At 50.6% G+C, this 26,720-nt stretch overlaps 1 protein-coding gene across 3 annotated transcripts; it reads right to left on the bottom strand.

The window, feature by feature from the left end:
• Bpifb4 (BPI fold containing family B, member 4) lies at positions 1-26,720 on the bottom strand. Of its 3 annotated transcripts, XM_087653917.1 has the most exons (17): positions 26,619-26,720; positions 24,354-24,474; positions 23,421-23,483; positions 22,196-22,709; positions 21,193-21,297; positions 20,458-20,601; positions 18,122-18,185; positions 17,715-17,775; positions 16,719-16,810; positions 15,010-15,213; positions 14,009-14,062; positions 11,583-11,753; positions 8,672-8,739; positions 6,963-7,005; positions 4,984-5,047; positions 3,178-3,254; positions 1-270 (listed from the first exon to the last, which is right to left on the bottom strand). In XM_087653917.1, exons 2-17 carry the CDS (start codon positions 24,457-24,459, stop codon positions 247-249), a joined length of 1,854 nt encoding a protein of 617 aa, XP_087510043.1. In that variant the 5' UTR covers positions 24,460-24,474; positions 26,619-26,720; the 3' UTR covers positions 1-246. The 3 variants fall into 3 exon arrangements, with proteins under 3 accessions (XP_087510043.1, XP_087510044.1, NP_001102679.2); XM_087653918.1 differs by lacking the exon at positions 26,619-26,720 and having other exon boundaries at positions 22,196-22,862; positions 22,911-23,483; positions 24,354-24,464; NM_001109209.2 differs by lacking the exon at positions 26,619-26,720 and having other exon boundaries at positions 24,354-24,459.

The following is a 26,720-nucleotide window of genomic DNA, read 5'->3' as shown; positions in this document are numbered from 1 at the left end:
TGCAGGGAAAGTGAAATGTTTTATTGAAAGCACAAGATCTCAGTCCCCAGGCTGTCCTGAGCATGGCATTGTTGGCCAATGGGGAGTGGCTGGATCCTTTCCCAGGCTGAGGGCAGGAGGAGGAAAGGGTGGGAGGGTGGGAGGGGACCTGTGGTGAAGGCTGAAGAGACTTGGGACCAGGCCGGTGTCCAGGACAATCCTCCCTGAAGCTGGTTGACTTCTTCTCACGTTGTCTACCTCTGTCACTCATGTGCTCAGCACCAGAAGGTCCTTCAGGGAAGAGCAGAGAACAGGACGAGCAGGTGAGTGTCACTGGCTGCAGCCTCAGCCACTCGCTTGCCATCTCATGGGATGGACAGGGTGAGATGGCGTGATGACCATTATGTTGCCCTGTAGAGGACTTTGGGGAAGGTGTGTGATACTTTCCTCTTTGTCCCCCGTCTCCCTTTTCAATCAAATCAGAGAAGTGGGCCTATGCCTCTGTTTGCAGTCTTCCCAAATCCAGGACACATGACTGGAATAAATAGTGCATAGATTGTAACCAGAATAAAATGCCCACTGAGATCCTCTCTTCCAACAGAAGGTTCCATTACACCTAAGTAGTGGAAGGTGAGAGACAGCTCTTTCTTATGTAAGAATTCTGATTAATAAGCACAAAAGGAATGACTTATGCATAGAATAGCAGCAGGAGAACACACAGAGCTAACAGCAGCCAAAGCGAGTGAGGGGTGAGAAGGGAGGCAGGACATGGAGGCATCCGTGAGCTTCTATACAAGGTATGTGAGTGTCAGAGGACAGACGGTGGCTTCACAGTCGGAAAGCCTGGCAGGAAGAAGGCAGTGACAACCAGAAAGCCAGGCTGTCCAGGAGAAGCCAAGTGAACACTGTGTCTTGGCAGGTGACAGTGATAGAGACAACCCTGGCTCCATCAGGAAGCAACGTCAGGTCTGTCTCAGATTAGGCCCTCCCCGCAAACAGAAAATGTCACGGTCGTGAAGCCAGTGAAACAGTGAGGTTCCATGGGGTGGCAGGACTCGAAGGAGACAGGACAACACAGTGCAACACAGCACATCCCAGAGCAGACCCTGAGCAGGACAGAGGACACTCAGGGAGCTGATGGACCCATGTACTGGTGCTCACTGCTCCGCTTTGGTCAGTGGGCCAAGGTGAAGGGAAGCTACGAAAATGGCACTCCCAAAGGATCTGGTCTTACTTTTTTTAAAAAAAAATCTGTAAATTTAAAATGTTGCTAAAAATAAATGGCCCCTCTGCACAGAGAGAGAGAGAGAGAAAGAGAGAGAGAGAGAGAGAGAGAGAGAGAGAGAGAGAGAGAGAGAGAGAGAGAGAGAGAGAAACATTATCAGGGGCTGCAAGGCCAGGCCAAGAGCTGACCTTACCTTTAACTAACCCAGCATGTGTTTGCACATCAGTACAACACTGTACGGTTCCTTATGACTCTGGATAAATTCTAATCTTACAGCTTAATTTATATATCAATGCAGTTCCCTTACTGGGATATGAAAGAGAAATAAAGACAATATTTACCACATTTATATAAAGTAGTAAATATTTTGACATGGAAAGAGTCATAGATCATTGGTCAGGAAGGAGAAGTCCATCCCTACCTGGTTCCAAAACCCTGGGGTAGGGGTGGGGTCAGCCCCATGCAGGGGTAGTTTTGGGGGGGTCCCTGCGTGTGATTTCCCTGCAAACTCCAGCAGAGTGAGTGACTCTGGGTAATGGGTCTGCCCCACTGACACTCCTCCTAGTATGTGATCTGTCTGCCATTACAGGGCCACCATTATAAAGGGTCCAAAGGTCTGCTGGAAGTTGTACTGGGCCCCAAGCTGGGGCTGTGACTGAACTCATGACAGGGAGCATGGGGCACATGCTTAGCAAACTGTGAAATGATGACAGGGACAATAACTCCATGCCAGGCTTGTTCTCGAGTCCCAGCGCTTTGGTGACAATAGCTGTACAGAAAATGCTGGCTCACAAGATCACTCCCTCAAAACACAGGATGGAAATTGCTGCTCTCATGAGGACCCAGGTTCAGGTAGTGCAGATTCAGTCCTGTAGATGCTCAAAGAATGGGGCCAGGACAGGCAGCCCTGGGGATGGCTCCAGACCTGCACTCTCCGTCCAAGCTCACTGTCACCTCCTTGAAATACTCTCCAGATGTGGAAGGAATACTGCTCTCCCAACAAGATCCAGTGTGTGTGTGTGTGTGTGTGTGTGTGTGTGTGTGTGTGTGTGTGTGTTCTTTACACACCCAGAGCAGTGTAAATATACCCAGAATTCTTTAAAAGAAATTTCCTGTGTGAAAGAAAGTTTGGTTTGGACTGTTCTGGGAGTGTGTTCTCTCTGGGTTCAGGGCACCAAGATGTCCCCCCTGCAGTATTATAATAATAGCACAGGTAATGGCAGACACTTTCAGAAGGCCTACCGCATTCCAAACGCTGTGCGAATCTCTTCCATTTAGATTCTCATTTTATCCTCAAAGTAACCTGATGGCTCATGACTATGATTGGAAAACTGAGGCTCAGAGTAGTTACATAACCTGCCCAAGGCCACCCAGCCAAAACCCAGTGCCTTCCACATCAGAACCTTGATGGAGGCAGAATTTTTAGAAAGCTCTGAATGAACACCAGCAAGTGTCTGCTGGGTGACTTCCAGTTTGAATGTCCTCCCGAGTGATACTCAGGATGAACCTTCACTATGCTTCTCACGTGTCTCTTATAATGGAGTCAAAGCCCCTGAATTTGACGGCACCTGCCATCAATGTAATTAATAATCAGTTACTTCAGGGGTGTGAATCTCTGCTGGTCTGGGAGAGTCAGATTGGAGCTAGGATTGAACTTGCTTCCAGCCCGTTGAAATGTGTGGCACAAAGCAGATGTTCAGTGAACTCTGCCACACTCCATTGGCACACCTAGTATTGCTTAGAACCTCAGCTTTCCCAGCTGGAAAATGGGAGGTACAAGCATAAGAGATTTCAGCTTTGTGCCCTGTTTCCTCAGCCCCAGTCCTGTGCTTTGAAGGGAAGAACTTAAGTCACTGTCCTCCTACAAACCCCACCCTCCTACCGACCACCCACTACCCAGCACCACTTCCTCTCCCAGTGGACAAAGGTGATGGCAAGAGCTGAACGGGAAACCAGCGTTTATCTCTTCTTACCTCCAACACGTCGATGTCGGCGTTGCTGAAGTCAATGTTGAGGATTTTGGGCAGAGGGACTCCAGAACCCAGTATAGCTATAAAGAGAGTGGGAAGAGTCAGTCAGTTGTTATCCATGAAGCCAAGAGGTGGCAGCCTGGCCAAAAGCAACCAGCATTCACAAGACCACAGCTGTCTTTTAGTCTTTCGACCTTGGGGTTGGCGTCTAGAGGTCCAGGCTGGCCTCAGACTTGCTGTGTTGCTGAGGAGTGCTGGGACTGAACCCAGGTCTTTGCGCATACAGGAAAGCACTCTACCAAGTGAGCTACATCCTACCCCTCCTGTGGGCTCTGAGCCCCCTGTGGGCTCTTCCCAAGCCTTGTCATCTACAGTCTTCCTAGACCTTAGCCGGTAACTCTGGGCAGCTGCTACTCCTGCCCTACTCCCGACTCCTGTCACCAGAGAAACTAGGACACGTTAATTCTGTCTCTGCACCCGTCACACTTGCCCATGTCAATTCCTTAAAGACTCTGTCCCTAGCACCAGAAGCAAGGAGAAAGATTTGCTGAGTGAAGGAACGGAATGATGCACGTGGGCCCCCAATATGTGACTGCTGCGGGCGTTTGATTGTAAAGGGGCTGCTCCAGCCTGGAGATGTGAGTTGAATCTCCAGAACCCATATATTAAAAAAGGGAGAGAATAAACTTCACACGTTTGTCTTCTGATCTGCACACACACAGTGTGGCACATATACCTTCCCACATACATTTTGCACACACTATCATCATCATCATCATCATCACCACCACCACCACCACCACCACCATCATCATCATCATCATCATCATCAAAATGAAACTTTAAAAACAAAGTCAGAGGCTAATAGGTTTGCTGGTTGATGTTCTAGAAAGAAGAAAGGAAAGGAGGAAGGTAGAGGAAAGGGTAGGTGGAGTTCGGGATTAGCTGAAGTTAGCCTTCTGGACCCCAGCAGGGCTTGTCAGCTGGAATGCTTGGAGCCTGCCCTACAGGAGGAACTACGCTGTTCCCCAGTCTCTTTTGGCCACAGAACACTGTTCTTACGGTGCTGTTGTTTGGAACCTATTTGGGAAGCATAGATCTAGTTAAATCTCTCACATTTGAAGGTGATAAATTGTATCTGGGAAAACTAAAAAAAAGCTTGTCTCAAGGGTACCAAGTCAGGTCAAGAGTCCCCAGCTCTGGTCTGTCCAGTCCTGCCACGTCTCTTTCTACCTGCAAGGCTGCTGTGGCATCTAAGGAGTCAGGGGTGATCTTGAGGGGCCAGAAATGCTAAATGTTTAGAAGGAAACGCTAAATGTTCAGCTGTTTGGATGACTCATCCCTGGGTGGCATACTGTGCTTTGAAATTTTGCACACAGGCAATCCTGATAGGAATAAGAAAAACACAACCAAACAAGCAGCCAAACAGGAAACATTTGCGGGAGCTGGGGAGCAATGCTATACCCTGATGACAGAAATGTGGGCGTTCATTCCTTGCTAAGTAAAAACATTAAACTGGGCCACCAGCAGGCACCTATAACATGTCTACAACATGTAGACAGACAAAGCAGGAGTATCATGAGCTTGGGCTCTACAGTGAGACCCTGTCTCAAACCAATCTAAAATTACCTCTTATTCGTTTTTAAGCTTGAAGAGCATCTGCCTTTGTAAACTTAAACCAATCTACTTGTAATGAAGTCCCTGGAAATGCTACTTCATCGGGTATCTATACTCAACCTACCCAATATGTCTGTAATCACTAGGTCCCCAAGCCACGCGCCTCAGAGAAACATGGGCACCCATTCTTACCATTCATTGCGGGCATAAACGCTAGGTCAAAGATCTTCTCAACCAACATTTCCAAGATGAACACCTGAGGAAGAAGAACAAAGCTCAGGCAGGGCTTCAGTCAGCTCTGACAGACTCAGAGGGACCTGGAGTTCAAGGTGAAGGCCTTGTGCTGCCTTGAGAGAACCCCCAAAGGTTCCAGGTCACAGCCTCTCCATGCACTTGATCCACTTGCTTACAGTACAGAAAGAGAAGAAAAGGACCAGAGCAAAGCTGCTAGGAGGTAAGTAGCAAAGAAGGCTTAGCTCCTCCCCCAGGAGGCTGAGGAGTGTCCCAACTCAGCCTCCAGGGACCTGTGGGAAGGCTCTGAACCTTTCTGACCTTGAGCCTCCTCAACTGTGCAGTGGGACTTGCAAGGACTCTGGGGATTAGCTGCCTGGCCGTTAGTCACATAGCTAGGCCTCTGTGTCCATGAGCCCTGTTTCTAAGGATTCGATCAATGTGCTTCACAAGTATAAGAAGAATTATATGTAGGCTGAGGCAGGAAGGTCGCCATGAGTTCAAGGCCAGCCTGAGCTAACAGTATAAGACTCTGTAACAACAACAGAAACAAAAACGAATCTTCACTAAATGTGTTTTAGGTCTCTCTTCTCTTCATGATTCCCTCAACTATACAGATGATAACCACACTCACATGTCACATGATCTAGATCAGACGGAAAGTAAGCAGGAAGATCATCAGGCCACATGCAAACACCGCACCATTTACACACAGACCATGAGCATCCACAGATTTTGGCCATCTTGGGGGCCCTGGAGCTGATCCCTCACTGATGCTGAGGTTCAGCTGCCGACTGCCCTCAACTTCTCTAGGCTGTGGGTTCTCCATCTCCAAAAAGGAGTAGATGATCCCTACTACATGCAGTGGTACTGAAAACCAGAACAAACAATGTGTGCAAACACCTACCCAGGGCTCCCCACAGGCCAAGTGTGGGCACCCAGTTCCCAGTGTCCCCTCCACGGCTCTGACAAATCATATCGCCTATGGTAGGTCAGCAAAGTCCCTGAGTTTCCTGTTCTTATTTAGGAAAAGAGGGAGGATTGACACACTGTCTAAGTCCTAAGAAGTTTGAGAGGACTGCGTGAGAAAGGCTATTCAAGGGGGAAAGGCTTTGAGCTGAGGCCGTGCTTGGGAACTTCATGCGTATCCACTGAGACTGTGGGATGTGGTACGCCTCCCCACCTGGAGCCAAAGATTCCTGTTCTAGTTGGAGCTCTGCCAGGCAGCTGCAAAGCTGGGGACAGGTTCTCTGCCTGAAACTGGGCTCATGGCATCAACTTCACTACTACAAGGCTCGGGGTTGAAGAAGCTCAAAAACAAGTGACAAGATGAATGGGCCTGCCATTCTCAGCATGTGCACAAGTATCACCCAGGTCTGCCCAAAAGCAGAGGAGGGGGAGGGAGAGGGAGAGAGAGAGATCTAAAGCTTTAGGTGGGGGACCCAAGAATAAACAAAAGAAATGGTCTTTGACTCTAAGCACCTCAGGTTTATGAACTCTTAAAAGGCAGCGTGCTAAGGCCTGATATTTAGAAGAGAAATGAGTCCATACCCAGTTCCCTTTTGTAGGAGAAAATGGAGACTTCGCATGAGTGGGCAATGCTCATCCAGTCACACATGGGTCCTGTCCCCCCCAACTTCAAGAGCAGAGATGGGTACCTAGCACCTGGTTGCCCTTGTGCCTCCTCCTTCTGAAGAAATAGGACTTGGGTGAGATCCCAGGGCATCCTCTAGGATGAGCGGTGCCGTTGTGGCTGAGCGGCTGATGTGTGCTCACCTCCCACCCCTTTCTCACACTGTAGCCTCAGTCTCCATCCATGAGAAGGGGCGACAGCGGCATTGCCAAGCCCCTGCAAATCCCAACCTTGCTGGTCTCGGCTAGGACCAGAGGGCATGGACCTCTCAAAAGGTCTCTTCTAATGCCTAAGTCCTGATACTTACATCAAAGTTGCCCACGTTTGAGGTTCTGAGGTTGAGGCTGGTCCTACAGAAGAAGAATGTGGTCCATTAAAAGCAATAATGGCCTCGAACTGGCAGCAATTGTCAGAAGCCTCTCCACCAGCATCCCCGGGAAGACTCTCCTGGCAGAACCGATTGAGAGCAGCTCACTGTCCTGTACTGAGCACTAAGAACGTTTCAGACACCATGCTGATAGATATAAGCCTGGAATTACAGCTTTACCACAGACTGGCTGTGAGATCTTAGGAGCCTCGCCCCTCTGTGCCTCAGTTTCCCCTCCCATAGAGGAGATGGCTGCCAGAACTAAATGAGGGATCTCTCTGAGGCTGTCGGAATGTTTGTGTGTGATACATGACCAATGCTCTGCATGGACACTGACTACCTGTATCTCCCTTAATCCTCATAGCATACCGGACCCCAGGCTGAGGCTGCGGGGTCTTTCAGCTCAGTCACAGAACTAAAGATAGGTAGCAGGATTCACCCTGAGCCTGTGTGCTCTGTTCCTGTCCTACTCTAAGAGAGATCTAGGTGTGAGTTCACACTCTGCACCAACAGGCTCTCAGTGAACCCCACAGTCCTGCCTCAACAGACTCACAGACTCTCCCTGGAGGCAGAGGGATTTTGTGGCTTCTCAAAAGCAAAATTCATCTTCCACCTGGGGTGACAGCAGCCTCCCAAGGAGAAGATTTTCCAAGCTGAACATCCTGAGGTCCAGGCCTACCACTCTTCTCCCAACACACCCTCCAAATGCCTTGACACTCTGCAAACTGTTCATATCAGTCTCCCCAGTGGAAAGCCCCACTCTTCCTCTCCAGAAGCCCCTGGTCTGCCCATGGCTGCTCTCCTCACCACTCATGGCTCGCCATCCCCTCCGGCACCTGCTGGACCATCCTGGGTAGCCAACTAGCACCATTGCTGGGCTTCATAACACTGATCATCAAAAGGAAAACTTATCCTGAACTAAATGTGGACTGACAGCCCAAAGTAAGGTCTCATTAATCTTGAAATGGGTTTGACAGTAATACTTACTTCTACAGAATTGGGTCAAGATTAAACAGAGACACTTCTGTAACCTCTAGTCTGCCCCAATGAATGATGGTCTTTCTCATGCATCTTGTGAGGTAAAGGCTGTGGTAGCCAGATGAGAAAACTGATGCTCAGAGAAGTCAGCTGACAGGCATCACACAGCCAGTCAGTGATCGCATCGGGATCTGAATGGTATTTCTGGACTCTAGATTCAGGTGGAGACACCCGGACCTGCACTGGCTCCAAGCTTTACTCTGGTGGCCTTAAGTTAGCACATCCACCTATCTGAGCCCTAGTTTCTCACCTCTAAAACAAGAGAATGAAGGCCCTGATGCCATAGATCTTTAAGAAGGCCACAACATGTAGATAAAGAGCTAAGAGTAGTCTAGCAACTTATTGTCACCAGCGCTTTGGTGACCCCTAATGCACTTCTTGACAGGTTTTCTTGGCTCTTTTCCTGGCTTTGGTTCATGGCAGTCTCAGCAGACAGAACCCTGGTCACCTCTACCATCTCTTGGATTTAGCCTGTTGGATTTACCCAGCTGTGACAGCCACATAGCTGACCTCAACCCCTGCCTGGTGGCCCTGCATGAGCCAACACCAGCTGTCTCAGTACAGAAGGCATGCTCTGAGGAGCAGAAACCCACCACCACAGAGCCTCTTACTTATCCAGCTTGGCATCGATCATGAGCTTATCCCCTTCCACAGAAAATGAAGCCAAGAGGTCTGTGTCCTGGAGGCAGGGGGAGAAGAATAAGCACCATTAATGTCATAAGCATTACGGTACTGCCGTGTCCTCAAAGTGTCTGCATATCCGTGACAAATGAACTACTTCTAGGCTGGACGGTGGTGCTCTTGGCTGAAGCATGACAAGCCATGATGGCCAGGGATGGGGTGGGAGTGTCATCCTTTCTGGGCATCATCAGATGTGAGTTGGGAATGGGAATGTGTGCCACGCCTACAATAGTGAGTTTCCAGCATCGCCCAGGTATGTGAGGCAGCTAAGGACTCCGACACAGTGACCCACCACTGAGACTACAGTCCTGGCTTCCTGAGCCCACATCCCTGCCTGGTCTAGCCTAGATCATTCCACCTCAGCCTCAGCGTTCTCTCACCTCCTGATGCCAGCTGAGTGCTCACAGTGTACAGTGCCCACTGGTGCCCCATTCACTCAAAAGGTAAGTCACTCTGTCAAAAGGCCTGGCCCCCACATAAGCATGAGACTTCCAGAAGCACCCCAAACCTATGGCTCGCATGCAGAGGTCAGCCAACACCCACTGCTGTTTTCACACAAGTCTCAGGAGGGGCTGAGAGAACGTTTCTCTGAGACATGCCAACACCAGCTCTGTAGGTATTGACAAAGTTCCCCAAGGTCCCTTGGAGATGGGACTTACAGGCTTGAAACTTGCTGGGGATGAGCCACCGAAGATGCCATTGGACAGGACCCCTGCCAATCATAATTGCCCTCCCCTAAAGAGAGGCATAAAATATCTACACTCCTCTGCCTCTTCAAACAGAAGCTTCATCAAGGGAAAAATTCTCACTTCCCACTGACTGATTTCCCCTAATAAATAAAATAAAATGAAACAGCCCCATGAAAATTAATGTCTGTTTCCAACAAACAAAGGGGACAGCATTGGTAAACAGTGATGAAGAAGAGTTGGGATCCCAGTGCCTGTGGCAAGGATCCAAGCTGGCATAGGAAGCCATCCTGTGCTTGGTGTTTGTGCTGGGGACTGAAGGGTGTGGGTTTGAGCAGATGACAAGTGGTGGGAGAGTCTGGGTTCTGGCGGGAGGCATATGCAAAGGCCCTGGGGCAAGGAAGAAGGAGGTATTATACAACAGAACCCTGGACAAGAAGGTGAGAGGACTCTGAGGCTGAGGTGGAATGATCTGGGCCAGACCAGGCAGAGATGTGGGCTCAGGAAGTCAGGACCACAATCTCAGTGGTGGGTCACTCTGTCCCGGTCCTTAGCCAGCTCACACACCTGAGCTGTTGTTGGAAACTCACCATGGTACACATGACACACACTCCCATCCCCAAGTCACATCTGATGATGCCCAGAACGGATGACACCCCCTACCCCTAACCCCCACTCCACTTGCCCCAACCACAATGGCTTATCGTGATTCAGCCAAGAGCACCACCTTCCAGCCTAGAAATAGGCTCCAGGCTATTGGACCTCGTTGGTCCTGGAGCTGCAGGCACTGTGAAGACAGCAGATGAGATCAGAGCCCTGAGTGCCAAAAGCCTCACTCAGAGGAGGGAGCAGCCCTTAGCGTATTTTTTTTTGCAAAATGTTTTCTTGCTACCTTCTATGTGCGGGGCCTGTGCTGCACTCTGAGGATCTGACAATGAATGAGATCAATCTCTGCCCAGCAATAATCTCACAAATGTATTTTGTAATATCGAATAAGGCTACAAGCCAGGGAGACGCAGTATGGGGGGCTGCATTTTAGATGAGCGATTTCGGAAGATAGGAGCTGGTTTTTAAGATACGGGGGAGCCTTTGAGAAGGTGGTATTTGAACAGAAGCCTACGGTAAGCAAGTGACCGAGCCATGCAGACATCAAGGAACAGCCTAACAAAGGCCCTGTGGTTAGATCACACTTGACTTTTTGGAAGAGCACTGAATGTGACCAAGAGAAGACCTTGCAGAACTTTGGGGGACATTGTTAGAAGCTTGACTTCCTTCTGAGGGCTTTGGGAACCAGGGAAGAAGGATTGTTTTCATTTTAATAAGTCCTTGGGAAGTGTACGGCAAAGTGACAGGGTTCACAAGAATTTATCAGACCTCAAGATAACTGGGAAGGAGAACTTTTGTTTCCAGTGCAAAGAACATATGGGTGTGTGAGCTGGTGGGTGTATGAGGTGGGTGATGAGTGTGCAAGTGTATAATACTGTCAACTGATGGCTGTGTGAACTGATAGGCCTGTGAGTGTATGGAGTGTGAGTGTATGGGTGTGTGAGTGTATGGGTGTGAGAGTGTTTGGGTGTGTGAGTATGTGAGGATATGAGTGTATGAATGTATGAATGTATGGGTGTGTGAGTGTATGGGTGTGTGAGTGTATGGGTGTGTGAGTGTATAAGTATAGGAGTGTGTGAGCTGATGGCTGCATAAGCTGGTGGTGAATGAGGTGATGGGTGTGTGAGCTCATGCTTGCGTGAGTGGTTGGGTGTGCTGGTGACCCTGGTCTTGTCTACATGAAGGTATAATACATAATAGTGTCCAATGCATATTGCCTATTGTCTGAACACTGGCAGGTACACCTCAAGACTTTCATGGTGTCCCCAAAGTTGCTCCAAGCAGCTTACTGATGCCCATATGACACTCCCCAAGGAGAGGAAAAAGTCAGGCCAGAGATAGGAAGTCATTAACCCAAAGTCACACAGTCAAAGTGACTAAGGCTGGATGTGAGCCAGCTTCCCTGACCCCTAAGCTGGATGGCTCACCACTGGTGGGGCTGTGGGGCTGTGAAGAGGACAGGGAGCCTGGGAGACCTTATGGATCTGTCTTTAGATATAGCTGTGGGGGGGGGCTTCACCATCAGATGCCTTCACCATCAGACACATACCACATCGATGAGGCAGATGGTGGTCTCCACATCATTAGGCTGGGAGACGACAACTTCAGAGGTGGCAAACACCTTCACCAGTGCCTTGTCCTTCTGCAGGGTCACAGTTGGGGGGTTGGGCACCTGGATCCTGATGGTGAGTGGGCGGGACTCAGGGTATTGCTGGAACACCTGCAGGAGGAACCAGACTGAGTGAACAGGGTCATCGGGAGTGGGTTTTTGTCAGCAAACACAGAGTGGGCAGAGCGTGGAGTGGTTCCTCAAGGTGGGATGCCCACTCAGTCCAGGCAAAGGCATGGACCTGCTGTTGAGTAGGGCAAGAGTCTGCTCTCTCTGATCCCCTCACATGGGAGCACCACACAAACTACGTGTGACAAGATGGGTGGAGCCTCAAGCTCAACACCAGACACATGAAGATGTTCAGGATCTGGCTGAGAGCCAAGTGGGGTCTCCTGAAGCACTAGAATAGGTTCTGAGTGACAGTCAAAATTTTATTAATTCAGCGACTCAAACTCCGGGTACTTCTTTTTCCTGAACTAGAGAAATTAAGAGGCCAGAGACAATTGTTACAGCTTACTGTCTAAGACCAGCAGAGGGCGCAGGTCCCTTTACACCCTTCCTGGGATGTGAAGGTAGCCCCAAGTCATCTCAAGGTAGAGTTCACCAGCAGGGACTAGCTGGGTCCCCTTGGGGACCCCAGTGCAAGCACTTGGGGTCAGATCAGCTCCCCAAAGCTAACTTGCTGAAGGGACATCTCATTAAAAGACTGGTTTATCACAGTTACTAAATACCAGTTAATTCCATGTAAAACTCTAAATATGGAAAGCAGTTCCTGGACACTGCACAAACCCTTGGTCACTTTCAGAGGGAGTGGGAGGCAACTGTTTCTCAAGCAGATTTTGCCCATGACTGGGACGAGGGCGATTATGCCTAAAAAGACATAAGAAAGCTGATAGTCTTCTGTACAAACTCTGGGTCCACAAACAAATTCAATAAATTCAGCTATTTAATTCAGCCTCCAAAGTCACCTTCAAGGGCATGAACCCCAACTAATCAGACGTTTGGTCAAGTGTCTATTCATAGAGATTTTCAGGATGTTTTCCCAGAGAAGCTTGGGGTCCAAACGCCCCAACCAAAAAAGGCAATGTCTCTGAGACTTAGTAATGCCTCCTTCGGAGACCCCAAGGCAGCTGGAACTGTATCCCCAGAGCAGCAGAGCACCAAGAGGCCACCAGAGCTCTATGAGTCAAGCCATTTGCCACCTTGTCTAGTGTTAACCTCTAAGACCATCTTGAGACCTCTGAAGCCCTGTGTTCTTGTAAACAGGCTCTGGCTCTGTGTGTGATCTCTCTGCCTGTTGCCCAGCTGAGAATGGGATCTGTCTCCCAAAGAAAGAGGAGATTCTGGGACAGTCTCATGAGATATCAGGAGCGGTGTGGACAGGAAGTGGTCCAGTATCTCAGGTCCATGATAGAACCGCAGAGGCTTAGAACTCAAAATGCTGCTTCTGCTATTTAAATGCCAAGCACACGAGGGCGGTAATGGTCACTTGTTGAGTTTTGATGGCTTCTCTATCTCCTGAACTAAAGGGGCAGATGGAGAGAGATGAGGAATGATCCAGAGGGCTCTAAATGAGTATCCTCCACCTCGTGTGGCCTCTACCATCCATAGAGTTCTTTGGTGCTCAGAACTAGAGCTGTGAATAGAGAGGCCTTCGTTCTGCCTTTACAGGGCCACTTGAAAGGGAATCTGTAGATATCAGCAAGAACAGCTGTTAACATCTGCAAATGCCCACTCTGGGCCTTCATTTTCAGATGAGAAGAACCAAAGGCTTAGCCAGTGAGGTCATTGGCAGCTGTAATATGCTGAGTCATGCCTTCCTCCAAACACCTGACAACCCCTCCAGGATTTCCCTCTGCCTGTGTGTGCCCAACCCTGGCTGTCTCTCTGGACAACCTGGATGAGCCTTTTTCTAAAAATGAGAAGAATAAACTCAAAAATGCCAAGACTATATGTCCAAAGTCACACAGAGGGGAGAGCACTTGTCTGGAATATGCAAGACACTGAGTTCAAACTCCAGCCCAGGAGTGGCCAGGCCAAGGAGAGACTGTGCAGGCTGGCCCACCATCAGAGTTCAGGGTATTTCATCCTTGACCCTCCTGTGTTCCCTCACCAGAATCTGGCCTCCACACCCATCCTGAACCCCAAGGAGCCAGGCTAGACCCCTGCCCAACTGAAGACGCAAAGCCATTCCAGGTGTCATCACGGCCTGCAGAGACCTCCAGCCATGATTCCTATTTTCTCTACCAAGGGGGCACTGCTTAAAATTGCAGAGTACTAACTCTATATTACAGTGACGTGGAGACATTCCCCTCAGGACATAAAAGAAGTAGAGACAAGGACAGCCATTGGGATTGCTTACATACCTTGGGAATCAAGGCCCCCAATGTGGAAGTGGTAAGTGGAGGGAGATCTTCAAACTGTGGAACAAAGACAAGGCCATGTGAGTCGCCTAGATCCCAGTGCACCCTAAAACAGACACATCCCTTGGAAAGCCTAACACCTCAAGAATACACACCAGAGGAGCCACTGTGTAGACCATATTGCAGTTGTGTGGCTAAGTGGATGGAGTCCAGGCTGTCTATCTACACAAATGGCCTGTGTGTTCAAGGCAAGCCCAAATCTGTCTTCTCTGGTAGAATTCTTTGTAAAATCCAGGGAATCCTGGGCAAGTCCGTGGGCACAGCCTAGCGTCTGCTTGGCCTCCTTTGAATCCCTTCATTTCTCCTTCTTATCTACTCACTTCCTATAACCTCAAATGATAAAGGCAGTACCACTTGTCAGAAAGATAAAGAGAGGGGTGTGAAGGAGAAGAAGGAGGGAGGGAGGGAGGGAGGGAGGGAGGGAGAGAGAGAGAAAGAGAGAGAGAGAGACATAGTGACCATGGATGGATGGATGGATGGATGGATGGATGGAGAGATGGATGGATGGGTGGATGGAGAGATGGATGGATGGGTGGATGGAGAGATGGATGGATGGGTGGATGGATGGATGGATGGATGGATGGATGGAGACATGGATGGAGAGATGGATGGATGGGTGGATGGATGGATGGATGGATGGATAGATGGATGGATGGAGACATGGATGGAGAGATGGATGGATGGGTGGATGGATGGATGGATGGATGGATGGATGGATGGATGGATGGATGGATGGATAGATGGATGGATGGAGACATGGATGGATGGAGACATGGATGGAGAGATGGATGGATGGGTGGATGAGTGAATGGGTGGGTAGATCACCATTGAAAAGGTTAACTGGAGTACCAGGTAAAAGGCAGGACCATCCTCAGTCCTTCCTCCAAAGCATGAGCTAGGAAGGACCCAGGCCAGCCGCTCAGTGCCCTGCTAGGTCGACTCACCATGCCATCAGTGATGTCTATGTCCAATGCACCTTGCTTCTGCAGCATGGTCAGCACCGAGCTCAGGAAATTGGCCGAGATGGCCAGCTGGGAGTTGGTGTTGTCGCCCATGGGGGGTAGTTCTGGCATCTGTGGCCTGGGCAACATAGCTGGCCGGCCCAGGGGGTAGTCAATGAGGTCACCTCCTGCCTCCCCAACTAGAGTCTGAGGAGCATAGAAGAGGGGAGGGAAGAACATGAGACCGAAGGTTGGAAGGAGGTGTCTGGACAGTCCTTCCTGTTTGCACCCATGATTTTGAGCTACTGTTTTGGACAGATCTCTCTCTGCTTGAAAGGGAAGGGGGTCATGGCAGCTCCTGCTTTATGATCAGTTACAGCTACAATTACACGCAGGCATGCACACCCACATGCGTGCATACATATACTACGGCACAGATCCAATGTCTCAGCCCATCACAGGGAGTCCATGCATGCATGCCCCTGCACCTGCACGGTCCACATTGGTACACCCATCTCCAAAGATAATGCCCTGAGCACTGCTCCAGGGACCTCTCTGGACTCAGAGGTTAGCTACTCTGCCCTCACCTTCTTTCTGCACCTCAGCCACCAAGGCCAGCACCGGGCCAGGTCCCCTCCCACCTCCTTACCACCCCACCTTCCCTGCTCATTACTTGTTGCATTCCTCTAACCAAACAGACCCTAGATGGTGCAGATGTATGCGCATGCACACATCGACAGTTCAAGGGCTGCCTCCTCTTAGAAGCCCTCATTGGCTTTGCCAGTGCGTCCCAGTCACTGTTTTAGGTTCTGTCATGGCGCTAGGTCTGTAACTGCCTGTTTGCTTAAAGAATTCTCTTGGCTTCTCCTGCAATAGATCAGAAATTCCCTTAAAGGAGAAGCTTTGTTCTAGTCCCTGCTTCACATTCGGCAGTGGGTACAGGCCAGGAAGCATGTCTCTGCAATGGACACACGTGTCTGTACAACCATGTAACATGGGCATGTACCTGTGCTGAAGGCTCAGGGGAGCATCATGCCCACATGACCCAGGGAGGATCTGCTGGCATGGGTGCCCATGCACAGTAGGTGCAAGATCCACGGAGTGCTGGAGGATCTGTTCACCCCAGCTCACGAGATCCAATCTCCCAACTTTTCAGTGAAGTCATGTTTCCCAGGTTGAACTGGCCACTGTGGGGGTGCTTATACTATGGAAAACAGCAAACACTGCCAACCAAACTTTTGAAAACGCGTTAACTTCATACTAGCATGCTAATTAATGGCCAGTGCTTCTCCAGCAGTCCCAAGTCCCCAGCAGCAGCTGCAGACACTAGCAGCTGGATGCCTGGGTTCAGAGCCCAAACACAATCACTAGCTGTGTGATCTTGATAATGGAACTACCTCTCTATGCCAGAAAAAACAACTCCTGCAGTTCTGAGAACACACTGAGCAGCTCATCAGTAAAGCCCTCACTTGGGACGTGCCTGGTTCAAAGTAAGCACTGAATGGTGGGTGAGGATGCTTCTCAGCTCTGTCCTAGAAGGTCTCTAGTCCACAAAGGGTCCCGATCAGATGTTGTTCCCAGTATGTGCTAATACCTCGTGAGTGTGTGTGTGTGTGTATGTGTGTGTGTGTGTGTGTGCGCGCGCGTGTGTGTGAGCGTCCATGCTAAGTCCACACTCAACTTCAGAGAGAAGTTCCCAGTCTATCACTTACATTAAGGTCCAACTCAAGGAACTCCCCGGTCACCAGTGGGAGGCTGGAGAAAGTGTATTGCACACTCCCAAGTATTCCGAGAGGCACCAAAGCTGTGCGTAAAGAAGAATGTCACATTACGGTCCCTTCCCAGCAAAGCAAACCTCCAGTTCCCCATACCTATGCATGTGGCTGGGGGTGGTGTGGGGACCCAGGCTCCATCCAGCTTCAAGGAAGAGCCAGTTTGTTCCAACCCCATCTCTGACTCTTCCTTGCTGTGTGACCACAGACGAGTCCCTGCACCTCTCTGGAGCTCACTTCCTCCTTTGGAAAGTGTGTTTAATGTCACCTCTTAGATTCTGCGGCAGAGTTGGGAGACAGATCCCAATGGTGACAAACTCCGTAAGGTGTGAACCATGGTGCGCCAGGGAACATTTAAGGCCGCACAATGTGCTCCACGGTTGGATCTACATTTCCCTGACTCCCTGTAATAAACACATCATCTTCTTCACTTTCTTTCCCAGTCTTGGAAAGTCATTCTCAAGGGGCCTGGTGTCGCAGAGACATGGGCTTCATAGAAAATAAGACTGTGCTGTGTGGCCACGGGAGTTAAAAGCTGAGGCATTGTGGGTACTGCCGTGTGAGAGAAGATGCCAGGGGACTGCCTTGCTTTCGGGAGCCATCTCAGAAATCCAGGACTGATGGTTGCACTGCAGCCTGGTCCTCAGGGTCTGGTCAGGAACTGAAATGCCTTCTTTTAGAGAATGAGGATACTTTCCACTTCCATAGCTGCCAGTGCAGAGCCAGGCTTCTACACAGAATTCTGACTGTTGTCTAGGCCATGCCTCCCAGGCCCTAAGCCAGTGCAGGAGGCCTGACTATGCTTGTGGAACTTCTGGGACTTTCACTCACCGCCCACCACCCTGCCCCCTCCTCCCAGCTACTGCAACAACCCTGGGGCTAGGTCAAGCAGTCCTCAGTAGACATTGGCAACCACAGCAAAGAAGGCACACTTACAGTCCACGAGACCCAGCTGGTCATTGACAAGACCCAAAACCACATCCACAATGGGACAGAGCTGTGGAAAGAGACACCAAGGAGCTCAGGAGGTATAAAAGCTGGGGAGCAACATGTACACATGGCAGAAGCAGCAAGCGGTGTGGATGGCTTGACTGTTCCCTGTGGGCTGCGTCTTCACCACAGCCCAGGAAGGGGACCTCTCCTAATTCCCATCTTTAAGATGGGAAACAGGTTTCGAGCTTTCACTCAAAAAGAAAGCACCCCAGCTTGGGGTCCAGAGCTGTGGGTGCTCAGGTTGGGTCTCCCATCTTGCCACTCAATGGTCCCAACCAACCTGGCCCTTTCCAACCCACTGGGTCACCTGTGTGACCCTGGAGACACAAAGCCCTCTCACCCATCCTTACCAGGTCAGGGAGTACGTTGGCCAGCACTCGGTTCACTAAGTTATCCACCAGGTTGGGGAGAAGCCTACAGAGGGAGAGGCAGGCTGAGGAGACTCACAGGCATGGAGGGCTCTGGGTGTCCAGCCACACCAGTGCCTGGTTCCAGCTCTGAGCACTGAGAGCCCCTGAGCCCTGGACAGTGGCACTAGACAGAAGGCTCTCCCTCAGGCCTGTCCACATAGGCCAACAACAAATTTCCTTCTATCCCTCCATCCCTCCATCCCTCCTTTCTCCTTTCCTTTCTCTCTCCCACCCTTCCTTCTGTTCTCTCTTTAACGTCTCCTCTTCCCCTTTATTCCTTTCTCCTTCCTTTCCTCCTTCCTCCTTCTCTCTCTCTCTCTCCCTTCCTCCCTCCCTTTCTCTTCCTTCCTTCTTTCTTTCCTTTTTTCCACAAACCACAGATACCAGGCCTCTGTCATACCAGAGAGGCTGGGATATTCCAAATTCCTAGCTACCCAGACCTTCCCTGCAGCTCCCTCCGCAGGGCTATTATTAGCTTGTCATTTTGCCTGGGCACAAATGAATATATATCTAAGCTCACAGTATGGCATATAGAACATTCCATGGGCTCAAAAAACATGTATGGATGCAATAGGAGAAATCTAGTCAAGAAAATGTGCCCATCGGGTCACACTCGAGGACAGGCAAGTAGGACTGAAAACTTGGTGGCGGGAGCTATTTAACAGAGCAGGAAGAAGGCAGGAAACCTGATCAGAGTGGATCACCAATGCTCACCTGAATCCTAGCTGATGAAAGCCAGAGATGGGTCATGCACACAGATGATGCATAGAAAGACAGACAGACAGACAGTCTCCCTGGAGGGCTCAGTTCTTAACACCACTCCTGTTCACCCCTTACACTGTAACTGACCCTCTCCCCCACAAAGAGCCAACTGCCACTTCTCCGCCAAGCTGTGGAGAGACATCCTGGAAAAAAAAACAGCATCTTGGACACCTCCAAGGCTCGCTGTGCCCCTTGGTCCTCCTCATAAGTGGATTCATCTTAAGGGGGGCTGATCCTGTCCTGGTTCTCCTGAGGTCCCTGGGAGTATGCCTGAGATGCACATGTACTGGTGTGTCAGAGATGGTGTGCCACTAATCTATGTGCATCTCCTTAGGGGAAGTGATGAGATGCATCAGGCCTCCTGTAAACGGCGTCTGTAGACAGCTATAGACTGTCACAGAAACAGATGGACGAAACAGGGTGTGGGCAAATGAATGACAGCTCGTCAGGGAGTAACACACAGCTCTAAGTTGTTAGACAAGGACACTGCAAGGTTTGACTGCAGAAAATTCCTCCCATCTGAGTAAAAGGAAGGAACCACGCACTTCGGGCTTCAGAGCAGAGGCCTGAGTGCATGAAGGGGTGGGGCAGTGGAGACACTGGTGTCTGCCTGATGTAACCAAGGAAGCAGAAGGAGGACCACCGTGAGCAGCATAGCCAGCTCCCTCTGCACCTCCGTCATCTGACCTCCTGAACGAAGAGAATGTGAAAGTCTCGCGCTTTGAACCCTGAAGCGTTGTTTTCTCTGCTCCTATCCATCCGGAAGCACAAGGAGAGAAGCTACCTGAAGCAGGGGGGTGGAATTCTGGTTGCACAGTGAGTCTCTCAGTCCTAGAGGGCACATGAGATGTGGGCTGCAGTGATGTGGTCAAAGGATTAGTAAGACAGGAGAGAAAATGGGGACTAGAGACCCAAAAACTGAGGGAGTGAACAGATGGGCCCTGTGCTCTGAGCTGTCACTAATGGGCTCTCACCCAAGATCTCCCAGACCTGGGGACAACACGTAGGCCTGACAACTCGCTGGACAAAAGATAGTGCTTTGTAGAGAAGACAAAAAAAATCTCTCACACACACCCCCAACCAGGGGTACGCTGACTATAACCAGACAAGAAACTGCTCTATGCGTTAGGACACTCATGGACATTTGAGCCCTCTGGGATATACTTTCATAAACTCTGACAACATGCCAGATTCTATACCAACTACTTTTATGCTCATTATCTTGGTCCCCAAAGACAGAATTTACCCCATTTCCCAGATGTGGAATCTGGGGCTCAGAGTTGTTCGGGGTCACACAGCAAGGCACAGAGGGACTGAGATTTGAACCTGGGCAAGTTTCTCCAAGGTGGATGGATGCCCATATCCTAGGCTCAAGGGTGCAGCCCTTGAATTACCACCAAGTAGGTACCAGTCTCTCAGTATGTGTGGTCTCTGTGTGAGACCATCTTATTTCCCGGGATGGGTGACTGCAGTGCCCTTCAGTCCTGCCCTGTTCCTCTCCACCTCACACTCACCCCCGAAGCAGCTTGACTTTGATGCCTCCCAGGAGGGTGTCACAGCGCTCAATGACCAGCCGCGGGTAGCCTGTGCGGTCCATGGTCAGCCGAACTTTGGCGGTGATGTTAACCTCCACTGCAATATCCAGGAAGCCAATGAGGCTAGAGGAGACCAGGTGACCAATGAGACCATGAGCCACTCTCACCACCAGGTGTCAGTCTTGAGCAGGCCTGTCAGGAACCTGTCACCTCAATTCTTCCTGACACCACGTCTCGGAGCCCTAAACGAAATGCTATCCCACCGCCTCAAGGCATCGGGACAAATCTCCCTCACCCACAGCCAGTGAGAATTTTAAAGGCTAGGAACAGCGTTTGGTAAAAACTCTAGTTTGTAAGGTAACCATACTGACTTTGTAGATGTGACTCCACCCCACCCCAAGGAAATGAGTTCCACTCTCCAAGGTCCCCACAGTGGGTGACCAGAAAGGTGCTCTCCCTGTGGCCACAGTCACCCAGAAGCAGCAGAGTGGCCTTGCTAGTGAACTCAAGAAGACACAGTGTATTGGAACTTAGGCTACTCCCTACCTCCAGCCTCCCAGGCCCTGAACTGCCTTTACTACTGAAGGCACCACCACAGGCTGACTCGGAGTGCAGACACTCGGTCTCCCACCATGCAGCAACCACACATGGTGAGGAGAAGTAGTTTGCCCAAGCTCTTTTGTCAGGGACCTCTCCTGGACCTAGGGCACGTACCTCTTTCCATTGATGGCCACACGAGTGTACAAGCTCAGATAGACACCCACACCGGGCAGGAGTCTCACAGACACCCGGGGAAGGGTAAGTTCCACGATGCGCAACCTGCATGCAGTCAAGAGAGGTGAGCTGGCGACTGCTGCCGCCCTCTGCCACAGAACACCCTCCCTCACTCCGCCTCCTCTGCTCCCCACACTCTGTCCTCCTACCACAGAGATACTTGAGCTCCGTGGACAAAACATAGAGAAGTTCAAGGCAAAAAGACCACGGCCGAGCATCCCACCCCTGGGGACATCTGTGTGCAGTTCTGTACCCTTCATTTCCTTTGAATCTTTTGTGAAGACTGCCCCCTGCTGGATCCTTCCTGCATAATCCTCAAACTTCAGCCAGGGTACTCAAGCTTGAAGCCACCTGCCCTGAACCCCAGGGTGGTGACTCTCCATCATTCTGTGCTTTCTTATTCACCAGAAGCTCCCACCAGTCCTTGTGGACTGTTCTACTAGGTGGAGCTTCTTTCTCCAATACCACACACCACCAGCAAGTTCCCTGGGCTGTGTCCCTCACATCATAAGAGCACAATATATTGGTTGAGTCAAATGACTATAGCAGGGAACCTGGGCATGGCTGGAATTATAATAGATAATTATAATTAATAATTATAATGTGCCTCATCATAAGACTATAGCATAAGGTATAGCATATGGTATAGCATTTGTCACATAGTTTTAAATCCTTCACTTTTTTTCTTCATAAATTGAATTACTCTGATCGTTCTACATTCCAGTAGACTGAAAGACAGAGAGGTGAAAGGAATGTCCTGATGTCTGTCACACGCGAATAAAAGAGGCAGTGCTGGATCCAGGCTTCTGGCCTCTTTCAAGTGAACACTGCACACTGTGTAACTTGGACCTGTCAGGATGTCCTTTCTTAACCTCTCCTCAGCCTCAGGGCATGGTTGCCTGTTTGTGGCTCACCTGTTGGTAGGTGGAGCTCAGTTCCTTACCCAGTGATGCCTTGGACGGTGCTCAGGATACCTCCTTCACCCAGCACACCGAGCACACCACCTCCTCCGAGAAGTCCTCCATCTCCAAGAAGACCGCCTCCTCCAAGCAAGCCCCCTTGGCCTGCCAGAATGCCTTCGTTTGCAAGTATGCCCCCAGTGCCCAGCAGGCCTCCGGGGCCCAGTGCTCCAGTGGCCACACCAGCTGGGATCTCTCCAGGCCTCAGTTCGCGCCGGTGGAGCCTGCCCGCCGAGGACGGGTCCGCTGCAGACCTGTACCTCCCGGGGCCGCGGTGGTAGGCAGAGTCTGAAGGACGGTAGTCTTCGTGCCGCAGGTCCCTGAGGCTCCCATCAGAGTCCAGGATCTCCCCATAGCGGTATTTGCCCCCCAGCTGAGCTGTGTTGTCATTCGCCTCAATGTGACCGTATTTGTAATTGCCACCAAGCTGTCTGCCATTGGTGTATTTGGGGGGAGGCTCTCGGACATGGAAGTCGTTGTAGGGGACACCACCGACACCTCGGGGGAATTCAGCTCGTCTGTAGTCATCATAGCGGTGCCTGCCACCACCCAAAAGGCCACCACCGCCACCCAGCAGACCCCCACCATGGCTACCACCACCCAGCAGCCCTCCACTACCACCCAACAGACCCCCACCATGGCTACCACCACCTAGCAGTCCCCCACTGCCACCCAACAGACCCCCACCGTGGCTACCACCACCTAGCAGTCCCCCACCACTGCCACCCAGCAGCCCCCCACCATTGCTCCCTCCACCACCCAATAGCCCCCCACCATGGTTATCATCACCACCCAACAGACCCCCACCGTGGCTACTACCACCAAGCAGGCCCCCACTGCCACCCAGCAGTCCCCCACCATGGCTACTACCACCAAGCAGGCCCCCACTGCCACCCAGCAGTCCCCCACCATGGCTACCACCACCGAGCAGTCCCCCACTGCCACCCAATAGACCCCCACCATGGCTACCACCACCCAGCAGCCCCCCACTGCCACCCAACAAACCCCCACCATGGCTACCACCACCCAGCAACCCCCCACCGCTGCTACTACTACCACCCAATAGGCCTCCACCCAACAGGTCACCACCACCTCCTCCACTCCCACCAAGCAGGCCCCCCAAGAGACCTCCTCCCCCACCACTGCTCCCTTCACTTCCACCAAGCAGTCCACCCAAGAAGGGCCCTCCACCGTCACCACGGGCTTTACCCACGGGCACCTCCCTCAGGGCGGAGCGGAAGGCGTCACTCTTCTGAATTGTGCCTGAGATGGCTGTGGAAAGGTACAGGTGTCAGCCAGGAGGGTCCCCTTCTCAATCCCCAGGCACCGCCTGAGAGCATCACCCTACTTGTGGGACCTCATCCTGCCACCCCACCCCCAGGAAATAGTTCAAGAAGACAGACCAGCACCCAGTGAGCTCACATCCTGGGTGTCACTCCCACCCCTGTAGCTAGATTCCAAACCTTGATGGGCTTCCTTTCTCTCCCTCCCTTTTGATTTCCCTCACTCCATGGCTTGTTAAAGTCAACATGGATTATAAATCCATGTTTAAAGTCTCATGAATTATAAACTTCAGGGGAACAGACAAGGCCAGACTAACAGCCTCCATTCAGTGATGAAATGAAGACACGAGAGGCTCTGAGGCTCTCAGATCAGTAGATAGAAAATCATCTTGCAGCATCCTCACCGGAGCCCTGGTCAGGTACGGGGGCCACAGCAGGTCCTCATTTCTCAGGGTACGGAACAAGGACTTACGGTCCAAAGGCACCTGTACCTGAACTTCTGTGCCCCAGGAACCATGTGGGTCTCCACAAGTCACCCCACTCACCTCTCCCGATACCAGGCCTTTCCAGATGACTCCACCCACTTTCCAATGAGGAAACTGAGACTCAGGTTAAATAAGTAGGGTTTGACTCTCAGGAATCCTGGGGCCTAAGTTCTTAATCTCTGTCTCGAGAGAATGAGCTAATGCCTAGGAAGTGGCATCCGAGAGAAAGGAGAAGCTACAGCCCAAAAGGGAGAGGTCGCCCAGCCACTAACCCTGGGGTCTGCTAGTATGGGGAGGGTCCTCAGGTACTGGGAGTTGGCTCACCTCCCACCCCTTCCCATACCACCCATGACCCCCATTAGGATCGGACGTACCATCGCCCAGCACATCTTTTGTAACTCGGAGGACTGTGGTTGTGTCTTGACGGATGCCACACACAGCTGCCACTGACAGAGCTGCCACACACCAAGCAGTCCACATGCTGATGTTGCTTTCCTGCTGAGACAGTGTGTGTCACCACTCTGACTATCCTCCCATACACCCATCCTTTTATTCACTCACCCATCCATCCATCTGTCCTGATATCTGTCCGTCCACCTACCCATCTGTCCATCCACTCAACAATCCACCTAGCTACCCAGCCATCTGTCTATCCTAGCCACTCACCCATCCATTGGTTCTCTTATTCACCCATCTACCCATCTGTCCACACATCCATCCGCCCTTCCATTCTTCCACTATCCATCTATCTGTCCTCTTTTCACCCATCCATCCAGCTCTGGCCGGCAAGCAGAGATAAGCACCCTCAGTCTAGAAGTCATATTAGAATTCAAAGACCCAGAGACAGGAAACTGACAAGAGTCACACAGTAGGACATAGTCCAGAATCATTGATGCCACTTTAAAATTCTTCAAATAATTAAAATGATCTAGGGACAAAAAAAATAGTCATTAAACAAATTATTCCAGAGCACAGAAATCTATTACCCAAGATGGAATTTACCGATTGAGCTGTGGAGGAAGGGATGGAAATTCCAACTGCTTCAAGAACACGTTGGCAGCTAGCAAGTCTTTGTAGCTCTCTCCAATCAATGCCTGTCCATCTACTCACGCTCTACCTCCCATTCTCTCATTCTACTCATTCTTCTCCTCCTACCCAGGCGTCCTTCTAGCACTCTACCTACTTTCCTGTCTACTCTTTATCCAAAGAGCTGCTAAGCTGAACATCCACCCACCAATCCATCCTCCAACTCGTCCACCCTCCTATCCTTCCCTCTCTCCATCTGCCTATCTATCCACACATCAACCCATGTACCTACCCACTCTCCTATCTACTTACCCATCCATCCATCTATGCATCTACCTTCCCTTCACCCATCCATTTTTCTATCTATTATATAAGCACATATAAACTATATATAAACTATACAATCATATATCCACCCATTCATTTAGTCTGGTGGTTCTCAACCTTCCGACTGCTGTGACCCTTTAATGCTGTTCTTCATGGTATGATGCTCCCCCAACCATAATTTTTGTTGCTACTTCATAGCTATAATTTTGCCGCTTTTGTGAATCATAATGTAAATATTATTGGAAATAGAGTTTTGCCAAAGGGGTTGTAACCCACAGGTTGAGAAACACCGCAATCCATTTGTCCACTAATTCATCTATTCAGCAGTCCATTAATCCACTCACCCATTCATTAATCCCTCTACCATGCATACATGCATGCATCCATCCATCCATCCATCTATCCATCCATCCATCTGTCCATCCATCCATCCACTCACCAACATGGCCATCAAGGCATTCCTCTATACTTCCAGTCAGCCAACAAATACTCTTCCCTCCCCTCGAGCAGTGGAATCCACCATTACTTAAGAACATGGCTCTGGGCCCCAGCTATCTAGATTCTGATCCTTAGACAAAAGACCTCTAATTTGTAAGCACAAAATTGAGATCTCTAAGCCATGCAAGCTGTTGCTCTTGTTTTTGGACAAGACCCTCAGACCCTTAGGAAGTGAGGAGCATGCCGAAATGGGGTGACACCTGATCTGGGCTCAGCTGGTTGGCTTCCAGGAAACGTTGGCAGCCTCCCTGCCTTACCCTCCTTCACCCACTCCATCTTCCCAGACTTCTTGTTCATCTGCCTCAGAGAATGAGCACACGACAGTCTTCCATTGTTAACACCAACTCCTTCCACTTAGACACTCTCTTTAGCTTGTTCCCGCCATTCTGAGTTTCACAGCACTTCTGAGCTACATAAGCCCATCTCATCCCAGGAGATTTGGAAACACCATTTATACAAGAATGGCTTCTTCATCTCATCCTGATCTCATGCCTAATGAACTCTGCATTTTTTTAAATGGGGTCATCGGAGGCATTTCCAACACTAACAAACAGCTCAAAGGCACCACCAAGGCAATAAAAGTCCTGGGAGGCCCACACCCCTGGGAAAGGCTGGGCACAGCTTTTGCATGCATATGTGTGTCCCGATTGGGGCCTATTGATATCTGAGGTCCTGACAGCTGGCAGGGCTCCCCTGCAGGCCTGCAGGGTGGGGTTTCTCACTTCCTCACCAGGCCTCAGCTGCCCCTACCAGCCTGGACCTGTGACAGGGACAGAACTCCTCCTTACCCTTGAGGGGGTGTGCAAGCCAATCCTCAGAGGTCTGTTGCCTAGGCCTCTGCTGTGGGCTGAGTCTGATCACAGATCAGCTTTATAAAGTGGCCACAGTCT

Source organism: Rattus norvegicus, chromosome 3 (assembly GCF_021556685.1).
Source record: "Rattus norvegicus strain SHRSP/BbbUtx chromosome 3, alternate assembly SHRSP_T2T, whole genome shotgun sequence".
Taxonomy (NCBI): domain Eukaryota; kingdom Metazoa; phylum Chordata; class Mammalia; order Rodentia; family Muridae; genus Rattus; species Rattus norvegicus.
Note: the sequence above shows the minus strand (reverse complement) of the source record. Positions and strands in the feature narration are given on the sequence as shown.